At 52.1% G+C, this 19016-nt stretch overlaps 3 protein-coding genes across 4 annotated transcripts; 1 reads left to right on the forward strand and 2 right to left on the reverse strand.

Moving 5' to 3' along the window:
* Positions 1-43: 43 nt before the first annotated feature.
* On the reverse strand, positions 44-5448 carry esyt3 (extended synaptotagmin-like protein 3). The gene is made up of 23 exons (XM_085919758.1): positions 4854-5448; positions 4383-4424; positions 4183-4317; positions 4033-4109; positions 3907-3976; positions 3729-3818; positions 3601-3656; positions 3407-3527; positions 3164-3340; positions 3022-3104; positions 2900-2948; positions 2715-2804; positions 2566-2628; positions 2443-2499; positions 2002-2073; positions 1788-1874; positions 1573-1722; positions 1179-1477; positions 945-1043; positions 732-863; positions 549-654; positions 432-481; positions 44-300 (listed from the first exon to the last, which is right to left on the reverse strand). Exons 1-23 carry the CDS (start codon positions 5250-5252, stop codon positions 219-221), a joined length of 2586 nt encoding a protein of 861 aa, XP_085775884.1. The 5' UTR covers positions 5253-5448; the 3' UTR covers positions 44-218.
* Positions 5449-5754: 306 nt separating this feature from the next.
* gjc4b (gap junction protein gamma 4b) lies at positions 5755-10934 on the reverse strand. Of its 2 annotated transcripts, none has more exons than XM_085919759.1 (3): positions 10548-10934; positions 7027-8206; positions 5755-6886 (listed from the first exon to the last, which is right to left on the reverse strand). In XM_085919759.1, exons 2-3 carry the CDS (start codon positions 8180-8182, stop codon positions 6870-6872), a joined length of 1173 nt encoding a protein of 390 aa, XP_085775885.1. In that variant the 5' UTR covers positions 8183-8206; positions 10548-10934; the 3' UTR covers positions 5755-6869. The 2 variants fall into 2 exon arrangements, with proteins under 2 accessions (XP_085775885.1, XP_085775886.1); XM_085919760.1 differs by lacking the exon at positions 10548-10934 and adding an exon at positions 8328-9907.
* Positions 10935-15731: 4797 nt separating this feature from the next.
* faima (Fas apoptotic inhibitory molecule a) lies at positions 15732-17860 on the forward strand. Its single transcript, XM_085920546.1, has 5 exons — positions 15732-15907; positions 16275-16451; positions 16509-16737; positions 16814-16863; positions 17117-17860. Exons 1-5 carry the CDS (start codon positions 15758-15760, stop codon positions 17264-17266), a joined length of 756 nt encoding a protein of 251 aa, XP_085776672.1. The 5' UTR covers positions 15732-15757; the 3' UTR covers positions 17267-17860.
* The last annotated feature ends 1156 nt before the right edge of the window (positions 17861-19016 follow it).

Raw genomic sequence — 19016 nt, forward strand, 5'->3', positions numbered from 1 at the left:
TGGACTTGTATTTTTTTTCACACAGTGATTGGAGGGAACCAACTTTGCAAAAGCAACTCCAAACTGTTTATTTTTTACCATCCCTTACCACCATAAAAAACTGACTTCACAATGCAGAACTGCTTGTAAATCAAAGCTTACAAAAACGAGAGTAGCGCCGAAAAATATTCCTCAGATATGTAACATCCACTCAGTTAGTCTACAGTAACGTCTTCAAATCACTTGGAAAAGGAGCCTGATCTGGAAGCATCCATTGTGCTGTTGCGCCGACTCTTCGGCCCTTGTAACGAGAGCTTGTACCTTACGAGAAAAAGAAAGAAAGAAATATTCACAAAGAATCCTTTGCAAAAAAAAAATAAAGATTGGTTGCTCGACAGTAATGGTGAGGAGAAAAATATCTAAGAAAAGAGTTTGAAGAAGGCATCACATACCAGTCTTTGACACCCTTGACAAGATCCAGCTGGGCAAGATTGATCAGCGCCTGCACACGGGAAACACAAAATGAAGTTCCACCTCAATTGGGAAAGGCCACGCCTCGACCGACCTACCATCCCAATGTCCTTCCTTTCCCGCATGTGGAACATCTTGTTGTTTTTCACCGCCACATCCAAGGTGCGCGTGAGGGCCTCTTCCAGGCTCACGTCAAACTCAAATCTGGAAGACGTGCCGCAGCGGCGTCAGACAAAAGGTGGCGCCCGCCTGTCCATACTAAGCAAAGCGAGAGCGGCTACTTCTCATCGAAGACGGGATTGACGGTCCTCTTCTTGACGTGGGTCCGCTTGCGGTGCCTCCAGGTCTGGTCCGGGAGCAGGTACAGCCGCACGTAAGAGTCCGTTCCGTTTTCGCTGCAGGGGAAGATGTCTCTGCGGACGGCCATCGGACGGCGCGGCGCGTGAGAGAGCGCGACCATAGACCGGGGGAGGGAGGGAGGGAGGGGGCAATACCTGCAGCCGTTGACCATGATGACCAGTTTTTTCCTCAAGGTGGCGTAGCGCACGGTCAGGCTGATCTCCCCCAAGGAGCCGCGATGTTTGCGGAGGACCCTGCGGAAAACCACGGAGCGTTCACGTGACATGCTTGATTCTGGATAGGGCGCCGTCCATAAGACAGACACGCTGTAGGTTTCGCACTTCTTTCATTTGGCCCAATCAAATTTGGATTGACCCAGCCAAACTCACTCGGGATAGGAGGCCCCGTCCACCAGATCCAAGCGCGACGCCGCCAGAGCGTTCTCGGACAAGAGGCTGTGCGAGTCGTAGCGCCGCATGCTCAGGGTGGCCGGGGACGGCCTCAAGGCCTCCGAAGCCAGATAGGAGGCCCGCCGGTGGTTGGAGTAGTCCTCCGGCACGGCTGCCGACGAGGCCTGAGCGGCGAGACCGCTGCTGGTAGAAAGCGCGCTGAGGGAGGATGCGCCGGCGTTGCTCGCCGCCATTTGTGGCTTCACCGCTTTGGGTTCTGGCCGCTCCACCTTAAGAACCTGTCGTGGTAAAGAAAGGAATTTGTCGTCAAAGGGGACGGGCGCGTCGCAGAAATGTGCGTGAGCGGCTCTTCGTTTTATTGCCTCGGACCCACCCTGAGCGTGGCCTTGAGTTTGATCTGGCTGTTGGCACCGGACTGCTCCAGCTGGAAGCGCTGGTCCAGCATCATGCTGGAGATGTTGACGAAGCGGGCCAGGTGCAGGCGGAGGATGCCCAGTTGCGTCTTCTTCTCGTGCTCTTTCACCTGCCGGCACAAATCAGCAAGGGACACGCTCATCGGGCCAGAGCGGGCCCGTAACGTCCACCCACCTGAACAATGAGCTGCTGCGTTTTGACGTCATGGACAAAGAAAGTGAAGCCCTCCTCCCATACGGGGTCTTTATTGGAAAACACAACCTGCGGACAGCAGCGGAGAAGTCGTACAAAGTCGGTTAGCAATATTAGCTCAGTATGTGCATGCGCTGCGGCCATTTGAGTCAAACTTTCCAAATAAAATGAGAATACTGTACGGCGTACGCCATACCTTGCTTTTCTGAACGTCGTCACCGATGGAAATTTCTGTGAAGGAGCTCGGACCCGCAGACTTCCTTGTGAGCTGAAAATGAAGCCGGTCCGTCGGGAAATATGGAAAAAAAAGAAGCACTTTCTCCAAGGTGTTTTGTCACTCAAACCGGCTCGCGGGCTTTTAGGTGCACTTTCGGTAAACGTCCAGCAGGCGGCAGTAGAAAGAAGGAGACGACAATATTGGGTCCTCATAAATAGGAAAACCCCCAATGACCAGGACGTCTTCTTGAGAAAGTTCATCCATCCCCCCCCAATCACACGTCAGTGAAACGTACGGCAAAAGTGCAAAAAGCGATAAGGGAGTGAGTGGGAAGCACGCCAAAGAAAGTAGGACAGCCGGCCAGTCGAAAGACAGGAAATACCGGCTGGCGCGCCAAACGGCGACAAAAACCTCACTTACCCGACCTTCTCGCCCGTGCTTCCTTTTTTGGTGCTGCTCGATCTCACTGCGGTCTTTCTGCAGACATACATTGGAAGGCATCCTCGTTGCATCATGAAGGCAAAATGGATCAAGGTGACTTACGGGAAGGTTGGAGGCGTTGTCCAGATACACGGCCAGCATGGCACAGGCGTAACCTTCGGAAGACTGCGGGCGGGGGGAGGAGGAAAATGGATTGGCAGGCGTCAAAGCCATTCCACTTTTTGGATTGATTGTGGCCGCCCGCTTCGTACCTCCTTCATCAGAGTGGCGTCACTTTGGAGTGAAAGCCAACAAAGCTTCAGATGAACTTCTCCACTCGGGACCCCCTCTAGAGGAAACCACTGGCAGAAAAACATCAAGTGTGGGGGGGCGGGGCCAGAGGGGACTGGGCTGGGCTGTTCAAGGCAGCGAGCGCCATTTCATTGTGCAGCCTGACCTGATCCATTTCTTTCTCCTTCTTCACTTCTCCCAGATCCAGGCGATACCTGAAAGGACAAAGCGACGACCGCTTGTAGTCAGGCCTGGAGACCGTTCATCCGCGCGTTTGATTCTTCTGACCTTCCGATGAAGTCGTCTTTGTCTCGATCTTCATCAAAAATGTCCACTTCCAGCTCTTGTCCCGGCGCCTCGTGGACCACAAACTGCAAAAGCGGACACGTGCTATTGCTGAATGGCGGGCGACGACGGTTCGCTCCGCTACCTCGTAGACCTCCGCCCATCTGGGGTGCAGATTCTCTTTGATGGTCTTGCTCTTGACCTTGCGGTCGCCCACGCGGAGGACGGCGTACGGGTCCGACTTGCCCTTGACCAAGCCCAGCATGTAGGTGTCCTTGGCCACCAGGTCCCTGGCCTCCAGCAAGTGGACTCTCACCACACCCTGAAGAGCAAAGGGGCCGGCTAGCATTTGCGCAGCAAGCGACCGGGCGAGACCTTTGTGACCTACGCGAGGCAGGGGGAAGCGCATCTGGTCCACTTTGACTTGGTCAATGAGCGGAAAGCACATGCGGTTGGGCAGCACCATGAGGGAGGCGATGATGTCCATGATGGTCCCCTCGGACAAGGAGCTGCACGTCAGAGAGACCGCGCGGGTGAGACTGACCGGGCCCAAAGGGACCCTCGGCCGAACGGAGGCGCTACCTGAAGGCGGGGCTGTCCAAAATGTTGGTCATGCCCGTCCAGTTGATTTCCAGGGTCTGAAAGAGGAGAGGCCACGTGATAATGGGCCGGGTGGACGGACAGACGGACGGACGGCCGAGCCCACTCACCGGCCGTTGGATGAAAAAGAAAGTGACTCCTCCCACGAGCGGCGCTTGTTCAATGAGCGGCTCCAGAATCACTCTGATCATCCCCCGCAGCTGAAAGATTGACATTGAGGCTTGCGGCACATTGACCAAGTTTTGGCCTTTCCGCGCTCGCCACGGAGGGGCCGGCCGCCCGGCTCACTTTGAGTCCTTTGACGCCCGCCGTGATGGCCGACTTGAGCTCGGCGTCGATGTCCACGTCGCCTTCGTAACTAGGAAGGAAAAGGCGTCAGAAAGGAGGGGGGAGAACTGTGCCGACCGCACCCACTTGATAGTCATGTCCAGAACCACCTCCCGGTGATCCACCTCGTCCGTGTACGCTTTGATTCCCACGATCCGGAGCGGCTGCCGTCCAGAAAAGGCACAGATCAACGTCAGAGGCCACGCGGCCGCGCGCCAGCCTCCAGGACCCACTCACAATGTGTCCAAAGTGGATCTTGGTGAAGGTGAAGGTCTTGAGCTCGGAGCTGGACTGCTGGACGGCCGCCTGGATGTTTTCCCGCAGGAGCTTCTCCATGAACATCCCGAAGAAAGGCCAAGCCTGCTCCACCACCTTCCAAAAATCGCCGCTCGCTTTACGTTGCTGCCGAAGATAGCTCGGCGCTTTTAAATTCCTACCTTGTTAACCCACTCCACTTTCTCCACGTCGGTGAATTGGATCTTTGGGGGAGGAAGAGGGGGGGAAAAAAACATGTTTTTGAAGATGTAGGCATTTTGAATCATCTTCCTTGTTTTTGTTATGAATGACTAGATTTGGAATCCTAATTGTCGTCACTTTAAAACACTGCAAGCACATTCAAACATTTTGTGGGTGTGGTGCAAAGTTTCGGAGGATCAACCCAAGTCAGGTATGTCATGCAAATAAATCCATTGCTAGCACAGCAGCGTCCAATTTGACGAAATTCAACACATTTCAAAGACAGAAATACGTCTTGCAGAAGGTGGAAGCGCTTTTTTGTTTGCTGGCTGGGCTGGGCTGGGCTGGGACGGGAAAGGCGCACCTCGAATATGATCTGTGCCAAAACCCCGGTTTGCACATTCTCCTCATCAAGTGCTCTTCTATTTTGAGCTTGGGACGTACGTACGTACCCACGATGCCATCTGCAGGGAGTTCTTCAGCTCCGTGCTCACCACCTGCGTCTCGTTGTCCACAAAGTCGATGGCGCCCCCGATACGAGATGCCTTCCACTGGCGGTTCTTCTTCCACCAGGTGACCATGAGCATGCACAGCAGCAGCCAGCTGACGCTCAGGCCCAGGTAGCCCGTCAGGTAGACCGGGTACAAGAGCACCGCGCCGCGGAGGAAGTACATCAAGAATTCGGTCAGGATGCGGTTGACGCCGGACGAGGTGAGTTTCTCCGAACTAGCGTCAAGATCCACTTCCTCGAGGCTCGCGGGAGCCATCGGGTGCAGCGCGCCCGCGGGCTTCGCGCTCCCGGCAGGCCACGAAGCTCCGCTGTCGGGCGTCGGAAGCGAAGAGGACGCCATAGAGGGCGCAGCGGAGAAGTGGACCGAGACGTTTCCGCACTGCACAAGTGGGCGGGCGGGCGGGCGGGCGGAGGGCCCACCTGAGCCCGTTTGGGTGGGGCCGGCCGGCCGACGGGCTGTGAAACCAAATGGAAGTATGGACACGCTTTCAACTCGACGCGCTTGCCTGCGTGTCTTAAATCCACGTCACATGCCTCGTGTTGCTCTCAGTCCCTTTTTAGTGGATTGATTTTTGCCATCGGGACTATGGAAAGAAGGACACGCCCCGCTGAAATGATTGGCTGTTGCATCTAGGTAGGACACGCTCCGCTGAAATGATTGGCTGTTGCATCCAGGTAGGACACGCCCTCCAGCATCCAGCGCATTCGGTCTTTGCTTTAGTTCTACAAACCAAAGTGTTCAGATCAGCGAGGAGTTATTCATGACCGACACTTTTTTCCTTCTGTCCTCCAAACAAACTTGAGACGGTGAATAAAGCCACTCCAAACATTTTTTTGCAAATGTTTTATTAAAAATAAAAAAACCACCAACAACCACCACAAAAACTATCATTACAAAAAGGGTATAAAAAGGTACAAAAGTATCGTTCTACAAAAATACATTGAGATGACTGTTTTTGAGTCGGCACAAAGTGGCACTGAGCGGGTCGACTTCACGTACCCCAAAAATCCAAAGGCCTTGAGTTCACATTGAAATGATTGAGAGGTTTACAAGCAGTCATTCAACAACAAGTATGCCTTTTTTTGAACAAATGAGCGTGTGCTCTGCGTACCGATTTCAGAAAAAGAAAGAAGAAAAGAAAAAGGAAATAGTACCAAAGCAAATTGTCAAAACCTGCCTCACCCCCCAGACTCAATCAGGCTGCAGTGATTTATATATAGATAGCGGTAGATATAAAAACAAAAAGGCGCCTTTCTTGACAAGATTGTAGATAAAAAATAATAATAATAAAGAACAATATAAAGAGTTTTCAAGCATTACCCAGGTTTGTCTGTCTTTGGACGGAGGCACCTCCGGAGTGTTTGCAAAGCTGGTGCAGCATGGCCGCCGCCAGCAACAACAACAACAACAACAGAACAGTATCCCAAAAAAAATCACTGGAGGGCCTTGGTCTGGTCACCTATAGCAACGCTTGGTCCAGTCAGTACCTTTCTTTTGAAGCCAGGTGCCTTTGCTCAGCGTTCACACTATGTGGCATTCCAGTTGTAAAGCTGAGATGCATTTGACTCAACCTCCCACACTTCAAACTCTTAAATTGTGACTAGCTCTAAGTCTCCTATAACAAAGATAGATAGATAGTTAGATATGTCTAAAAAAAAAAAAATTCTAGCTGCCCTGAGGGAGACGCTTTATGGCAAAAAGCACTTTGGATCGGACTTTTTTTTTTTTTTTTTTTGCCTGAAGCAATGTCAGGTTGAGTCCACCGTTCTCCTCCTTTTTGGACCGGCCATAACACTGATATTGCTCGGGGCTGACTTCATACGCCTCAAGCCGGAGACAGACAGACAGACAGACAGACAGACATATTGTAATGGATGCGGGTTTCCCTTCTGCCCAATCAGCGATGTCAGGTTCGGTTTCCAGGCTCAGCTGAGCTGGGCTGGCGCTGACCACTGCCTACGCACATTGCATACCTGCAAGGAAAGCGAGAGAGACAGAGTAGTTCAAGGTGATGCTCATCGGGCACGTGCGCGCACCGTTTTTGCGCCGCGCCGGCTTCCGCATCTTTGCCGCAACGCCTCGGAAGAAAATCATTGGGGGGAAAAACTCTGACCTTTGTCCGCCGCGGCCGTCTGCTTCTCCTGGGCAAAGTTGAGTCGGTTCTGCTCGGCCGCCGTCCCGTTGGACTCGGGGCTGCTGCTGCGGGACGGGCTGAGCTCCTCGCTGTGGTAAGCCAGGTCCAGATGCTGCTGGGCCAGCTTCAGATGCCTGCGCAGCCTCTCCAGCTCACGCGAGGAGGCCTCGTCGCCAAAGGACTCGCGGCCCGAGTCGGCCAGGTTGTCCCGGAAGCCCGGCTTGCCCCCCGACGAGTCCTTCTTGAGCACCGCGTGGTAGCCCGGAGGCGCCGACGGCTGCCGGGAGATGGAGGACCTCTGGCTGGCCGGCGCCGAGTGTCGGGGGGTGGGCGAGCGGGCGGCGCCCCGCGGGCCGCAGAAGCAATCGCGGACGCCGCTGATGCCCAGGTGAAGGATTTCCAGCACGGTGAAGAGCAGGCACAAGGCGCTGACGCCGTACATGATGAGCAGGAAGATGGTTTTCTCGGTGGGGCGCGACACGTAACAGTCCACCGTGTGCGGGCAGGGCGAGCGGGTGCACACGTAGGACGGCGCCACCTCCAGGCCGTACAGCACGTACTGGCCCAGCAGGAAGGAGACCTCGAAGACGGCGCGCGACAGCAGCTGGAAGATGTACACCTTCATCAGGCCGTCGCGCTTGATGCGCCGGCGCCCGTCGTGTTTCTTGCTGGGCTTCTCCTCCACTTCCTTGTCCTTCTCCGGCTCAATCTCCTCCAGGATCATGGGGTCCTCCTCGCCGTTGTCCTCGGCCTCCTCGTAGTCGCGGTTGGCGCCGCGGCTGACGATGGGCATGCGCTTGCGGGCCCGCGGCCGGTAGTCGGCGTCATCCATGCGGGCGATCTTGTGCATGGCGAAGCCCAGGTACATGATGGTGGGCGTGGTGATCATGATCACCTGGAAGACCCAGAAGCGGATGTGCGAGAGCGGCGCAAAGGCGTCGTAGCACACGTTCTCGCAACCGGGCTGCTGCGTGTTGCACACAAATTTGCTCTGCTCGTCATAGTAGATGGACTCGCCGCCCACCGCCGTCAGCACGATGCGGAAGACGATCAGCAGCGTCAGCCAGATCTTGCCCACGAACGTGGAGTGATTGGAGATCTCGTCCAAGAGGCGAGTCAGGAAACTCCAGCTCATCTTGCCGCGACCCGCTTCTCAGATCTGAAGAAGGACACAAATTGTGACGCAAGATTCATCAGCATTTTCAAACCGAGCCACAAGGGGGCGCCACGGCACCGCTGCTTCCATCCATTTGATGCCGGCTGCTTCAATCCGGTCTCACCCGTTTGCAGCTTGGAGAGGAGCACTGACAACATTCACAGCCACGGTGGGCTTTGGTTCAGCTCACACATGCCTCCTTCCTTTCCTTCCATCTCGGCTCGTTACTCAACACGCAGTTTGCTCGGAATCGACTGAGCTCGGGAAGCGGATCGTGAAAACAAAACGATCAATGAGTAAGGGGCTCTTGCGCCAGCCATCTGTGACCAAGCGCCTAACTCGGACCGACTAATTAGCCTCAGGTATCGGACACGTTGCGATCGGACGCCGACTCGAGCTGAGGTGGATCAAAGAGAGTTGCCCTTCCCGTTCCAATTGCAAAGCCTATTGGGGTCAAAGGTATTGCGAAGACGCGGGCGGCCCACTCCACAGGCGCATCCCAACGCTTTGCAATACTGCCGGGACGTCAATTACGTGGCCGGCCGGGTGTGGCCGCTTTTGGGCGTTGCCGCCCGCAGTCAATCAGATGCCTCCTGCTTTCTTTAGGCTTTGTATCGTTTCACACGCTTGTCCTTTTCACGCCTCTTTCAAAGCGCCACTCTCACCTATACGCAACTTCCCTTGACGCTGCTCTGCCTTACGCTTCACTGGTCACGCGCAAAAGTAGGAATCCCAGCTTGCGCAAGTTTCCCACGTGCGACACCAGCGGGCGCGGAAAAGTGCCGAACAAGCATTTGCTACTTCAGAGAGGACCCTCAAGCCACATCCAAGACGGCAACAAGGACAATCGCGTTGAGACGGAACAGACTCTGACAGAGACCGAATCCCGACTCGCAAGCGAAGGCAGTCGATTGAAACCCTGGCGCTAAAATGGCGGCAAAGCTCAAGTTGAAGTCGTCGTCAGGTGTCAGAGCGACCCCGTGACACAGATGTTGCGGTTCCCGAGCGCTAACGTGCCACAGAGATAGATCCGAGTCCAGATAGGAGGATAGGCGGAGGCTTTGACGTGCCTCGTTGTTGTCCGTCTATGTTGCCGTCCGGCCAGCAAGGAGTGTGATTTGGGCTTGCTTTTTATGGGGAAAAATGACCCCGCCGCATTTGTCCTCTTGACATTTAAGATGGAGAAAGCCATGTTCCGAACACATTCGATCACGTGGTAAAAGAAACTTTTTACAGCAAGCGCCGCCTCAAAAAATACTTAGCTCGCCAAGAAGCAGCACCAGATTTATTTTCCAAGACACGCATAAATCGTGAGGGTTGAAAAAGGAATCCACCGGTTTCAATGTGAAGAGTCTTTATCTTGCCTTTTCGATGGAGAAAACATCTGTCATAAATGAAATGCTGATGAAACCGAGGTGATGAGACTCAACTAGTAGGTCAAAGTATCACTGTAGAAAGGGTAGTATAAGTGAGTTGGCGGAACTTTTTTGTCAAAGAAACTTTCCAATGTTTTGCCTTTGGTGTGTGGTTCCTAAAGGCTGTGACAAATGTTTTCACAACTTGACTCAATATGACAAAGCGTTGACTAAGCCAAGCAAAGAAAAAAAGCTTGCTGTGGCTTCCACATCTGGGAGGTTAGTTAAGAATTCCTCCACAGGCTCAGCGGGGGGGGGGGGGGGGTGCATTTTGGAAGCCAAACAAATGCTCCAAAATGGGCTCTTTTTATGTTCCTTTCTGCGAGTTGGAATAAAAACAATCCTGTAGGGCGTCTTAGCAAATACAACGAGAGGGGAAAACGCGATTGGGAAGCTTGCAATGTTCCTCGTGGTCCGTTTTGCATGCTCCACGTGTTTTACCCCGCTCGACATTTACGCAAAAATGAGTCTGAAAACAAAGCGAGACGATCGACAATTTGACGTTGGGAGGATGGATGGACGCATGGAAGAAAGGAAGGATGGATGGATGGATGGATAGATGGGGAGGACAAAAAGCTCCTTCTTTGTGCCCTTTCGTCACATTTTACGCCTCAGACTCCGAACGTCCACTTGAAACTTTGATATATGTTGTGTTTCTTTTTAGAATGATTCGCGGTTTATACTGGTTTCCCCCTAAAAGGCACAAATTGCGTTGAAAGCAGTTGGTGCTTGTGCCTGTGCGTGTGCGTGTTGCCAGACATTGCGCGTAGCTTCTTACACGTAGTCAAATGTTAGCGGAGGGAAAAAAATGCTTTTCGTGCTCAAACGGAGCCCAAAAAAGTGGCTGAAAAGTTGGCGTTGAAATTGCTGCTACCAACGCGCAAAAGCTGCTTTTGTTCCTTCGCCAAGTAGCCAAACAATTCATTTACCTTGTGATTGCGATGCTCCTGCTCCTGCTCCGGCTCCTGCTCCGGCTGCTTCTTCTTCTTCTTCGCTGCTGCTGCTGCTCGGACTTTCTTCTCTCTCTTGTTTTTTTGGTTGCACAAAAAAAAAGAAGGCGCCACGGGCGTCCCCGTTTCAAGCCATCCGTTGTGTCCTCTTGTCGTAGTTGGCTCGATGGTGTGCTTACGCGGCGACGTCGACGGCTTTTGTGTGCATTGGACGCGAGCGGCGGGCTTTAGACAAAGAGTGGAGGGAGCCCCGCAGGGTGGGTGTCCCCCTCCTTTTCACCGCTGCCTCTGCACCACCCCCTCCGCCTCGCCCGCGTTGGCTGCTCCTGATGCAACCTCATTTTTCTCGAACCGGCCCTTCCATGCAAGCAAGCAACCCCCCCAGGCCGCCCTCGAACTACATAGGCGGGTGGGAGTTAGTTATCTCTCCCGACCTGCAGACATGATATGACAAATATATTTATGCGCACCAATTCAAATGGAATTGGTTCTTTCCATGTCCCTTCTGGAGCTATGTCGTTCCTTAGTAATACTGCTTCATTGTGCTTTTTTCTTCTTCTTCTGAATTTCAAGCCAAGTGTCTATTTGCACCATTTCAAAAGTTGAAATCCAAATTTGCATCGGTTTGCTAACAAGTGGGACTTGGCTTTCTTTAAGGCCACGCGCGTCCTCGACACGTGTCCTCGACTCGGCTCGTTGGGCAAGCAAAATATCTCAAAGTAGTCGACAGTAGCCGGCCGAGACGCTGGCGACGTCGGCGCTTGGCGAGGGTGGCTGCTTGTTTGCCTTTGTCACCTTTCTTACTTGTATTGTCAACTGACGTTCTCTCTGAGGTCGACGCTCACGGCCGCCATTTCGAAGGAGGCGGCCATCTTGGGCCCAAAGCTCCAACTGATACGTTTGCGCGACTGAGCACCACGTCGTTATCAAGTCTGCCTGAGCCGGGTCGCTCTTTGGTCCTGTGTGTGACAAAAGTCTGACTTTGTCCCCCTCGATACGTCGCCGAGCTTTTTAGGGCTGCCGGGCGTCATCGGCCGACGCGAATGAGGCGTGACGCGCGCCCGGCCGACTCGTTTGTACAGTTTGCAGCATTTCCATCGAAAGATTTATGCCCCGCAGTACGACGTTAGTTGGCCCGGATCGTGAATCACAAGTTCGGCGGACGCCTGAGCTCAGCACTCTGAAGAAAATAAAAGTCCCCGCCCGCCCCATTGCACAATAGCCCAACGTAAAGCCTTCGACTGCACTCCATCAAAAAGCGAGCGTCCCTTTCAAGACTGCACTTCTTCCCCGAGGGATGACTCGGCACTTTCTCCGGAGACTGGGAGGGGGTGACGAATGAGGTGAAAGAGAAGCGCGCCGGACGTGAGCATTTTTGCCCATTTTACAAATGACACAACACAAAAATTGCAGCGGCTTTGGAATGGAGAAACCAATCAAATGGGCAAGTTAGGATTCGGACGCATAAATCCGGTTATGGTTTCATAGGCGTCGCAAAGCGGGGGTCAGCCCAGGAATGCCATGCCCTTCCCCCCTGGTCGAGGGGAGCGGCGTAGCCCTATTGTCAAGCGTGGGCCTTTTATTCAGCGCATGGATCATCCATCCGGAGGCGCATCGGGCCCGCCGGCCTGGCCTGGCCTCCGTTTGCGCATCGGGTTGTTATGTTTCTTTTTCCAAAAGCGTATCTGGAATGACGAGGCAAACGCGTGCCGGCCGCCCCTCGTAAATCCGCTCGCTCGCTCGCTCGTACGTGTCGTGTCGGTTTTGGCCGAGCGAGCCGCAATTGCATTAAGTACGATAATCGTTGCGAGCCTGCCGGCGACTTCTTGGCATCTTCTGATCTCTCATCCCCTGAAGATATCTGCACACGCATCGGGCCGACTCGGCGGATTTGTCAACCGGTGTTGGAGTGATAAACACCAAATGAGGTTTTTTCTTTTCTTCATCCACAGGTTGAAGACGCATTTGAAGGATGTGGAGCAGTTTGTGCGCTTTACTTGCTGCTGACGGACCTTTTCGCAGTCCACTATTCTGTGTTGGGGGTCGGGACGGGACGGGTGCTCCATTTGCACGCTCACCTTGTTGTAAAGCGGGGGAGGGGTTCCCTTCCTCCCTAATCTCACCATGACTCGGCCCCCTTCAATTCCCCGCTGGGTGGGAAAGGAATGTCGCCGAGCACGGCACGGTAGGAAGTAAGGCCGCACGTGTGGGACCCGCAAAAACAAAGCCCTCACCCCCATACTTCTTGGGAGGAAGGGTACAGCGTTGCCGTGGAAACAGACTACAGCCCTACCCCCGTGCAGCAGATGGTGACGCTGCGGCTATGGCGGGATTTAGAAGATCCGTGTAAAATCACGCCTCCGAGTTCAGTTTCCATTCAGGGATTCGAATCCATTGGCCCGGCAAGCAGAGCAGCGAACAAACAAACGCACGCACGCGACTTTTGATTGCGCTTCACACGAGTGAAAATCATGCAAAAAGTCCACGTGGCGTGTAATCAATGCTCCTCTTGCTAGATAGTGGTGACGAGCGCCAGTTTGCAGCAAATAAATCAAAACGGCCCCATCGACACTGCGTATTCAAAAGAGCTGACGTGACCGTTTCGAGCCTCTGAAAACAATTTCGATGGTTTGGGAAGGAAATTTTGCAACGCCATCACCATTGAAAGAGTTCCCCGCAAAAATTTTGAGTTTCGCAAGGACGACCGTAATAGCTTCATTTGATTCATAGCGTTTGCTTCTCTTCTTGTAGCTCCCACACAAAATGTAGCACCGCCTGTTCCGTCACGTTTTGCAAAATGAGGTGCTGAGACTCTTTTACAGATCGTGACGCTAGCTAGCGCATGACTAAGCGGGCCGACAGGATAGAGAAAAGAAAAACAATTGAGTCATTGGACTCATTTTTACAGCCGACCGTTTAGCAACATTTAAAAACGAGAACAAAATGAAACAAACAAACACATGGAAGCACTTTGGAGGTCTCTCGCACTACATCCAGAAAAAAATGCTCCAGACCTTTGTTTATTCAGCAAGCGGCTGCAAAATATTGCGTGTTGACATTCCAGCGCAGCGATCCTGCCCGACCGTTTGGCGCAAACAAATCACTCCTTGGAAATGCTGCCTGTGACTTTGCATTTTCACACGCGTTCACACTTTTTTCTTTCCAAACATTGCTCGTACTTCAAATAATTAGGCTGCCATCAAAGTGACCTGTTTGACAACATTCTTGCGACAGCAACGCCCAGACGCATTGCATCTCTTTTCATTTGGAGAAGCACACAAGACAAAGAGAGGTTGGTTTTTTTGTTTTTGTTTTTTTACTGGGGCGACTGAGACATCCCACGTCGGGATTGCTCAAGGCTAAGATTGTGTCAACCGCAAAATTGTCTCGCTGGTTAACCGCAATTTTGACGCTCATCACTCATCCGCGTTGACTGCGGGGGTTTTTCATCAATGGACTTTGGACTCCATTTTATGACGTATTGTCTCGGCGGGTCCATAAAAAAAAAAGAACAAAAGCTTCTTCTCAACGGTCTCGATTCCTTGAAAGTTCCGGCAATTTTGACGGGTCGATCACGAGGCAAAGAACGACACGCGTCGCTTGACCTTGGCGAGCGGGGTGAAAACATTTCAACTCCTCAACACGCTTGTCAGGAATGAAAAGTGGTATCAGGTGCGCCTGGTGACGTAGAAGGATTTTGTTTGCCGCTTTGTGAATAGAAGTTGTTCTTGTCACACCTCCAGCGTGTCAGTGATTAGTGTCTGGCTATTTGGGCCCCATGACTCAGCAAAAGATTCCAGTTTGAGCAAGCTGTTGACAGGACACGCATGATCGTTGCTTCCATTTCCCCTTCTTGCACTTTAGCTTCCTTTGCCACGCTGCCTGCCATCTAGAAATGGGAGCTCGCCACACGCCCTCTAGCGTCCTTCGGGTTTTTTTCGTTCGATACGTTTGTAATCCAACCCAAGAATGTTCTTTGTCATATGTTCCGTGCGGCCCGACTCGTCGAAACAACAGCGTTTTCATTTCTATTTTGTTTGTGGAAGATGAATGCACCTGTCTTTCTTTATCCACCTAAGAGGGCCGGCCATTTTGCTCGACTGTTCCTCCTATATTGCACACATCCAATCGAATGTCCTTGTTTTGGACATCCTGCGTGAAATACTGATGTCTTTTGCGCCCTTTTCCACGATTGTTTTGTTTGGCTGCTCGTAAAGCTAACGAGCTATCATTTCCAGACAGTAGAGCGGGTCAAATGGCAAGGCTGACGACCAAGTCCGTGACATTGCAAATGGAGCGAGCAACTTTGATGGGGATAACACCCGTTGGCTGTTTTCGCTCGCTCCATGCCAGAATGGCTGTATTCTGAAATCTTTGTATATGTGTGTTTCCAAAGGCCTGCTGTGTTTGACAGGAATGTCGACAAGCGGCGCCTTTGTCAAGCTAACACCGATACCTATTGGCTTTTCTCCTCCACAAGGCGTCCTCTGTTTTGGACGGAGGGACGCACATTTCCGCACGTGTTATTTGGGCCTAAACTGGGAGGCCGGAAAATTCCTCGCTCGGCAAACGCGGTTGACCGCGATTGCGACGGCGGCTCGCTCGGGGGCAAATCAAAGCCGATGTAACGCAAGCCTACGAGTCCATTGCGCCTTCCTCTGAATGAAGGAATGGAAAAGCAGCCCGGCCGGCCGGACCGCGAGTCAGCCTCCCTGGAGGGGCGATTCCACCAGACTTTTGGCCAGAGCAACAGGACACACCCTAAACTGGTCAATTGGGAGGGGTGGGGGGAGGATAGGTAGCCTACTTACAGACAAACCAGCATTCACACGTAAGGACTTTCCATTTCATGGTTTCTGGTTGCAGGAAAGACGAAGCTCTTCCTAAAATCTGCCCTATATTGGAATGCCGTTAAGAAAGCCTTATTGTCTACTGCCGCTCTCTGGTTGAAGCGGGAAATGCAACCCCAAATGCTCTCATTCACATATAGTAGAAACAGTACTGGAAAGTAAAAAAAAAAAAAACATTATGTTTTTATCTGGGTGAGGTGAGGAAAACGACATTTCTTATTATTATTTTTGTTGTGGGTGAGGTGAGGAAAACGACATTTCTTCTTATTATTTTTGTTGTGGCTGTTGTTAAGCTTCAAAGGATTTGAAGTAGGCGCGGCCAAGCATACACGTCAGCGGATGTCACGTTGCTATGGTTACACGATCCCGTACATACAGCTCAAGCTCGCCCCGCATTTTCGGCTCGGAAGTCGTCTATTACCCGCTACACCCCATCCCGCAAGACAGTTAAGGTCATTGGCGATAGTTAAAAGGCTACATTCATTCAGAGTAAGTTGGATCTAATGACCTCGACCTTTTCTGGATATGTACGATGACGCGAGCTAGCGGTGGATACGAGCTAATAGCAGAGCTTACGACTGTTCTTGCAGCGGTGCAGTGTTTCCGGTTTTGTTTTCCAAATGAATAGAATTGACGGGCTGCTTAAAGCCAAAAGCATGCAAATCCCATCTACTGATGATTAAAAGTTATTCAAGTCGAGCTGTTACATGTATTTGACGCGCATGTCAAACAACGAGGGACCTTGCGCGAGGATCCTTTGCTGTTATTTTGAAGGGATGACGCTGAAACGTCAAGTTCCACTCAAAGCAATTTTGCCCTCGTTGTTTCTCTCGATGTCTTCTTTGTGGGCGTCCAGACGTGTCAACTTCGCTCTTTGGATGGCTCTGTGACTTCGATCGCCAAGGTTGTCACGTCCGCCATGTCCGGCGACCTCGCTGCCGTGTGGGACGTGGCGTTGAGCGACGGAGTCCATCGGATCGCCTTCGAGCACGGCACCACCACCGGCAAGAGGCTCATCTACGTCGACGGCAAGGTAGGTACATTTTCGCAACATAGCCTAAGGATCAAGAATGAGAAAATATATGGCTAGGAGGTGCTGAGGCGAGAGTGGATGTTCAAGCTGGTGGGCAAGGAGACCTTCACGGTGGGCAAGCTGCACACCAAAGCCACCATCAACATCGACGCAGTCAGCGGCTTCGCCTACGAGTACACCTTGGACATCAACGGCAAGAGCCTGAAGAAGTACCAGGAGAATCGCTCCAAGGTGACCAGCACCTGGCTGCTCAACTTGGACGGGACGGATTCCAGGGTGGTCTTGGGTGAGTTCCTCCTCGTCTGTCGGGACCTAGCGTCAAGTGACGGGCGAAACGCCGCCTTCCCTTTCTTGTCTTGCAGAGAAAGACACCATGGATGTTTGGTGTAATGGACAGAAGATTGAAACGGCAGTAAGTGCATTTATGTCTCCCCCACCATTGCATTGATGTCATTTGCTTTTGTCAAAATACTGCTAAAGCATCGAGGATACCTGAGAGGTATCAAAAACCAATTTCAAAAGGGCTAGAGCGGGGGCAGAGCACCCGTAAAGACAGCGTGGCGTGCCTTTGTCACTTCCAGACTCAATCATCCTATCAGAAAAAGACTTCCGTATTGTTTGAAGCAAATTCCAAAGTCAGTGTGTGTGTGTGTGTGGACTCCAAGGGCGAGTTTGTGGACGACGGCACGGAAACCCACTTCACCCTGGGCGAGCACAACTGCTGCGTCAAAGCGGTGAGCAGCGGAAAGCGCCGAGACGGACTCATTCACACGCTGTTGGTGGACGGGGCCGAGATAGCCGAATGCGCCGAGTGACCTTTCGTCCCGAATAGCCGGCCGCCGCCGGCTCTTTGGATCCCTTTGCAAAACACTGGAAAAACACCGACATTAGTGCGTGAATGCGGAAGAGCCCAAGACCAATCACTCTCTCCTCCTTTGTCCGTGTTTCTCTATGGATTCAAAGATTCCCGTTGCAAACATTTCAAGCGTTCTTTCTTCAGCATTCACGCACACTTTTGACAGGCATTGTGTTGGCCGTCCTGAGTAGTGTCAAGATTTTGGGCCACTGTTAGGCAGCATCCCATTTGGTAGGCTGCTCCTGCTCGTGGCTTGGGAACCCCGCCGCTTTTCTGCCATTTCAGAGGTCCAAACTGGGCCAGCACGTCTATTGGACGGCGGACAGGTTAGCGTCAATCTTTGTGTTTTGAATGGTGACGGTGGAAGATAAAGCAGTCGTGTGGAGTTACTTGGATGCTATTTTTCATAGTTGCGCCTTTTAAAGTGACGAGAAGCTGCGTAGGTTGGACTTTGTAAGTCATTTGTTGTTAAGTAGCTGAGTAGCAGTGGATTTTGTTACGCTAACTGCAATAAGTATTGATCTCAATAAAAACTGAAGTACTGTACCATCAATTTATTTGTTTGACTTTTTTTGCAACGACTGTCCGCTTGGGTCTCCTTTGGCACGACCTCCTTTCTGGCCTTCTGAACTTTTCTCTCTTATTCCTCTTGATCTGAAATCTGAAGGTCTTCAGCGTACAACAGAAACAAATCCTTCCATTTCAATCATTTCCGAACGAAGGCTTGTTTGTTGATACCAAACTGGCGAGCAACAAAATGTGGACAAATGTTATGTAGGCATAAGAAGTGAACAAAACACGCCTAAAGGGAAAAACGCTTGATAAATTAGTTAAAACGTAGACATTAAAAGGACATAAAGCTTATTTGTAAATCTGTAGACAGAATATGGAGTCAAAAAACAACTACATTGCAAAATATTCCACAAAATGTGACGTGTTGCACGTTGTCTGATTGGCCAGTAGAGAGCGCTGCATTGCCATCGTATTGCCAGCCACAATTTCTATATCTAATCAAAAAATTTATAAGAAATAATAAATGTAAAACGTAAAGATGACACTTTCGAGAAATAACCCATTAAAATAACAAAAATGGACTTATTGCATGTCGTCCAAGGGCCTGCCAGGGGGCGCCAGTGAGTTGCCAACCGTACTCCCTCGCGCTCTGCGGCAAGCACGAGTTTACCCCCCCCCCCCCGCACACACACACATTTTTTTTTTAAATAGTGGTGCACAGGAACCCCTGAAGACGTCATGTGGATACTAAAAAAGCTGCTGTCATGATTCCATGCGTGGATTCTTAGAACTACAGCACAGCTGCAGTAGAGAGGGACCACTACGTCATCCCGAGACTTATTTTGGATCTTTTTGTTTTTGGCTTGGGAAGGCTACTTGTCCGGGACCACCATCCAGTCATCCATCCAGTCATCCATCCATCCATCCCGCTCTACGTGACTACCCCTAGCCGCTGGTGGATGTGCGCGCGGGTGTGGGAGGGGTCCAGAGCCGCCGCGGCTGCACCCCGCCCGTCTCGCCTCATTTAGACTGCGGGGATAACGAGCTGCAAGTGGGGAAGAAGAGCCAGCCAGCCAGCCAGTCCGCCAGCCAGCCAGCCAGCCAGCCAGCCTGCCACCCTGCCAGTCCGCCCGCCCGCCAGCCAGCCAGCGCATCTTCCTCCTCTTCGGTGCTGCTCTTGCTGATTTTGCCTCTGC

This window comes from Syngnathus leptorhynchus, chromosome 9 (genome assembly GCF_054491065.1).
Source record: "Syngnathus leptorhynchus isolate UIUO chromosome 9, UIUO_Slep, whole genome shotgun sequence".
Taxonomy (NCBI): domain Eukaryota; kingdom Metazoa; phylum Chordata; class Actinopteri; order Syngnathiformes; family Syngnathidae; genus Syngnathus; species Syngnathus leptorhynchus.